The sequence below is a fragment of the Austrofundulus limnaeus genome, unplaced genomic scaffold (genome assembly GCF_001266775.1).
Source record: "Austrofundulus limnaeus strain Quisiro unplaced genomic scaffold, Austrofundulus_limnaeus-1.0 Scaffold16, whole genome shotgun sequence".
Taxonomy (NCBI): Eukaryota; Metazoa; Chordata; class Actinopteri; order Cyprinodontiformes; family Rivulidae; genus Austrofundulus; species Austrofundulus limnaeus.
In genome coordinates, this window is record NW_013952418.1 from 77666 (window position 1) to 83250 (window position 5585).

Here is a 5585-nt window from a genome sequence, read left to right on the forward strand (position 1 = left end):
ACATCAGGAAATGTCGCTCTTCGCATTCGGCCAGTTTTTGTGAATGATTTATCCCCGTCAGTCAGCTGTTGGGAAAGTCAGATTCCACCGTGAAAAATGTCTGTTTTATCCCCTTTTATGAGTTTTTGGCCATTGACTATCTTTAAATCGCTGCTTCCTGGTCAACAGTCGGCTCTGGAAGCGATCGCTTTTTTTCTCTTTTTTTCCTTTCTTTTTTTTTTGAAGTGAGTGGTTGAAGCAAATGGAGCATAAGAGCCCGCTGGTGGCTGAAGAAAAAAAATCCATGAATAAGCCGCACCGGTCTATAAGCCGCATGGTTCAAAGTTTAGGAAAAAAGTCGCGGCTTATAGTCCGAAAAATACGGTAATTTTCTTGAGCAAGAATAGCTGAATACTATCCCTGCAGAAACAGAACAAGAAAACCGACTATTTCCTGAAATATGTTTTCTTTTACATTAAAGATTTATGCAGGTATGTTGAAACATTCCTGATAATGTTCTGTGAGCCCTGAACACATCCAGAAACACATAAATCAAGTCTGGATGGTAGGAACATGCAGTGTTTGCTAACCTGTACTCATGATTTGGTCCCTCCACCTCGGAAAAGCTCTGTTAATTTGGCTGCATCTTCCTCTAACCCTGTCTTTTTCTGCTCCATCCATCTCTTCATCTTTTCTTTTCGACATGTTTGTTCATTTTACCCGCTCTCCCCTTGTCTTATTTTTTTCAGCTTCATGTTATGACAGGCTGCTCGCGTCGTGTTTAACTGTTCCACCGGCTGCGCCCGTGGGGGCGGTGCCACGCAGGAGCTGAGCGGCAGCAGTGTTTTCTGAAGTGTCCAGTATTATTGAACGGACCGGCGGTTCGGGAATCTTACCAAACGTACATGTTGCCACCACGCCCCCGGTTAAAACTAACCGGAGGGAGGAGGGGGGATTTATCAGTCAAGTCCAGCCCGGAAAGAAGCACAAGTGTAAAAAGATGCACCTTTTCTACGGATATGGTGGAAATACCCCCTAAACACTGATCTGTGCTGGTCTGTGTCTGAACATAAAATACCCCTTTCCCGTGTTTTTTGTACGTGGTTGGTACCACAGGCTGCCTGTGAGAAAAAATAGTGAAATTGTATTTTGCAACACAGTTGAACCATTTTCATTATTTAAAATCGAATTGAATCGTCTTTAATCGATTCAGAACCTTATGAATCAAATCAAATCGATCTAGAGAATTGGACATGATACCCAGCCGTACTCGTTGGACATCGGTGCTCTGACTCGAGAGTTTAATTTGTTCTGTGACCGAGCTCGTAACTCTAATTACTCGTATTTCAAATCAGTTTTCCTTCATAGATATGAATTAAAATGTCATGAATCAGTTCCAGACCTCTTGAAAAACACTACRGTTTGTGTTTGTAAATAAGAAAAATATACTTAATAACAAATATTGAATAAAAACATCTGCTTCATAAACAGCGAGCTAATCGCTATGGTTAGCGCTAACGACTAAACTAGCGGTGTGGTGTCTGAAGCTCAGAACACAAGTTTTAGCTCTCAGTTCAAAGCAGTAAAAACATCAGAGATGACTCGGGTCTGAAAAACATTATTTGGGACACTGGTGTCTCGTAGTTCTAAACTTTGTTGTTCCTCCTTGCAGAACTTCCACCTGATGGACTACCACCTAGCCATCTTCATCACCGTCATGTTGGCCCGCAGGCTGGTTTGGACCATCGTTTCAGAGGTAAACAGGTGTGTCCAGAGTTGGACGTGTGTCCGTGTCCCCTCCTGACTGCGTGTCTCCTGGCTGCAGGTGTCTCAGAGCAGCGGAGGCTCTCTGCTCCGGTACGTGGTTCTGATCRCGGCTCGGCTCAGCCTGCTGACCCTGTGTGGCTGGGTTCTGTGCTGGACTCTGGTCAACCTGTGCCGGAACCACTCGGTGCTCAACCTGCTGTTCCTGGGATACCCGTGAGTCCTGACAGGGTGCTGCGTTCCAACCCTCATATCTGTGTTAGATAAGTTCTGCTGACCTGTCTGACCTGACATCTTACATCTTCTTAGTCTGTGTAAGCCTTAGCTTTGATATTAGCATTCATGCTAACACTAGTTCACCTCGTTTCCTCCAGTTCTCCGTGAGTTTGCTCATCTTCCTCGTTATAGTCCAGGTCCTCGTCGTCTTCCTCCACAGCTGGAGARTTCACAGACAATCTGAAAAACGTTGCTGTTATCGTCCCAGAAGTTTCACAACAAAATGAAAGCTTTAGCTTTTTAACGCGGAGCAACCTGTCAAAATAAAAGCCCTAACGTGACTGCTTAAAGTGCCTGACACATGCCTATCCTTCAAACACAAAAAGTCAAAGAAAACATCTTYATATWTAAGAAAGCTGGAATAATACACATAATTTAACCCATTATGTCACATAACTGCATATTTTCTTTTGAACTTGACTCAGCCAAAGTGAAACAGGAAGTGACATCAAAGGGGAAATCTTTAAGAAAACTCTGGTCTTTGCTTATTGAAACAGTGTTATTTGAACTCTGACTCTTCTTCATGTCTCTGATTGTGACTCGAAATAACCTTAATAAACATCAGATTCTTCTCTCCAGTCTGGGTTGTTAGTTTTCAGGGCTCTAGACTAACGTTTTGCACTGGATGCACCACTGCGCCTAACAKTTTTTCTTAGGTGCACCAGCACAAACATTAGGTGCACCGACATTTTCAACCATGTCGCATTTAACATCAGAGTTTTATGGGTTAATTTAAAAAAATCATTGTTCATTAAGGCAATATTAACACGAAAATAGTAGTTAGTTAACAATCAAGTAAACAAAGTTTTTTATTTGAATCAGAATTGTACAAGACTCATAGTTTACTGAAAAGTATTCTAAGTGCAAATGTTTAAAGGGATCCCCGATTAGTTGTAACATTAGACTTTATATGATAAACATATACTTTGACTGTAAAATAAAGACTTTAAAAATACTGTAGGATGTTCAGTTTTTATAATTTTTAAACTAAAAGTTTAAAAATATATTTTAACACGGACGGAGCCATTTTATTTCCACACAAAGCATTCTGGGTAAATGATGACGTGGATAGGTCCTCGGTGCGAGGCTGCTAGCGAGCTATATCCACCCTGAAGGTTAATCTTGGACAATATCTGATGATCGACTCTTTTAAATGAAACCAGAGAGCGTTGACAGAGAGGAGAAGGTAGAAATGACTCAGCCTGGAACTGAAAATATGGATGGAGGACAACAGAGCTGCTTCATGGAAGAACAACCTCAGCTTAGCCTGTTAGCTTTAGCATTAGCCCCGATGCTATCACCATATATATGTATTAGCTCAGTGCTACACATTCTCCTCTCATCACTGAGGTCCTCCATCCACATGACAGAGAGGGGAACACAAAAATGACTCCAGCTGCAACTGAAAATATAGATGGAGGACCTCAGTTTAGCTTGTTTGTCGTGCTAGCACCGAGCTAATACATACAAGGCAATATAGCGTGAGGGCTAGTGCGAAGGCCCTCTTCGGCCCAAAGTTAAAAACTGTTATTCTTTTGAGGCCCTCAAGGTGGCGCTCGCGGCCCAAAGGTTAAGAATCTCTGTTTTACAGGAATCTTTCTCTAGTTTGAGTCAATAAGAGGAAAATCAGTCAGATTCTGATCTGAATCGTTTATTTTTGTCTCCGGTGGTTAATGATGGCAGCTGTGAGGAAARCACTCATCTGTTTGTTTGTTTCCGTCTTTATTTCTCAGCAGCTGTAGTGGTTTTCAGACGTGTTTGATGTTTGCTCTGAGTGAATGACTTCCTGTTTGTTTRGTTTCTGTTTGCACTGATGGAGCTCTGCTTAATGCGTCTGATCCTGTTCCATATTTATGACTTTATGATCCTCTGAAACGCTTTGTTTTGTCCACGGCCGCTCAGGTTCGGGGTCTACGTCCCGCTCTGCTGCTTCCACCAGGAGGGCGGGAAGAGCCAAGCGGCCACGCCCGACTGCGAGTACCCGGAGCCCCAGCAGGCCGAGCTGCTGGAGGCGCCGCTGTTCCGCCCGCGGGACTTCCTCTTCCTGTTACGAGAGAACCTGAGGGAGCAGTTCTCCAGCCCACCTCACATGCCCACCCACACCTGCCCCGACACGCCGGAGCTGATCCGGGCCGAGGTGGAGGAGCTGAAGAGCGACTTCAACCGGAGGATCAAGGAGGTTCTGTTCAACTCTCTGTTCAGTGCCTACTACGTGGCCTTCCTGCCTCTGTGCTTTGTTAAGGTCGGTTCTTCCTCGTCTCGGATGCCTCGCAGCCCGGTTTGTTACACTAACACCCCCACCCCCACCCCCCACAGAGCACCCAGTACTACGACATGCGCTGGTCCTGTGAGCACCTGATCATGGTGTGGATCAACGCCTTCGTGATGCTGATGAGCCAGCTGCTGCCGCCCAGTTACTGCGACCTGCTGCACCGCTCCGCCGCCCACCTGGGCCGCTGGCAGAAACTGGAGCACGGCTCGTACAGCAACGCACCTCAGCATGTGTGAGTGCAGCCTCACACACACACACACACACACACACACACACACACACACACACACACACAAAATTGCTGACTTAGTAATATTTCAATAAGCTGGATCTAAAAATCACATTTTTTTTTACTCCATCAGGTCAACTTTTTGAGCTTGAAGCAAATCTTGATTTTTTTCTGTTTACATGCATTTTTTATTTCATTTCAATTTTATTTATTTCACGTTCTAGAAATGAAATTATTTATTCAGACTACAATTTAATGAGTGATATCACGTCTGGTCGTAACATTTTAGTAAGAGTAAAGTGAAAAGCCTCTATATTGTATAAWAACWAAATGGCTTCAACCAGAAGATCTTTCAGAAATAAACCTGATGTATTCTGTWAGAATACACCCTTGTGTCTAACAGGAATCCAGTCACAAGTTTCATAAAACGTGCTTATTTAGGTTTGAAACTTGGRGATCAGGACAAAGCACTAAGTATCTGCTTCAGTGGAGAAAGAACAAGAAGAGTTGTCTGAATCAGAAGATCAAGCCCTAAATTAGGGCTGGGCGGTATGAAGTTCATATCAGGGTAAAAATTAAATCCCTTCACAGTAACTGTATGTATCGCTGTAGAAAATGATCATAAAAAGCAAAGAAAATGTAGTTTTTACAGCATTTATTTAGCAGAAAACTRTCATCATAATCAAAGCCAGTATTTTTGCTGTACTGCAAAKGAACATAACAGAAGYACAAAAAACAGTTTCAACAACAAACAAAAAACGTCTCAAATTTTCAACCATATGAAAATAAAGTGGATGTTATAACCACAACTTCAAGTAAAATTAGTCATTTAGACATAAATAAGTTTTCACAAGTTAATGTAAAATGTTATAGTGTGACAGGACCTTAAGCTGCACATAGTCCTGTCATAAAACTACTTCAAATAACTAGAATGTAAGTGTGGTGAAGCCAAATAAATGTAATATCTGCCTGCCATACAATGAGCTTCTGTCTGCTGAACTTATCAGCTGCTGCTGTCAGAGCAGAAGATGGTTTTATGACTGAACAAAAGTTCACATCTTTTTT

At 42.7% G+C, this 5585-nt stretch overlaps 1 protein-coding gene across 1 annotated transcript in view; it reads left to right on the top strand.

Moving 5' to 3' along the window:
- The window catches only part of tmem39a (transmembrane protein 39A), a gene marked incomplete in the record, with an annotated part of 15667 nt that overhangs the window by 4885 nt on the left and 5197 nt on the right, over positions 1–5585 (top strand). The window contains 4 exon segments of the mRNA XM_014002992.1: positions 1652–1735; positions 1805–1959; positions 3922–4261; positions 4336–4523. Coding sequence (XP_013858446.1) covers positions 1652–1735; positions 1805–1959; positions 3922–4261; positions 4336–4523 — 767 coding nt within the window.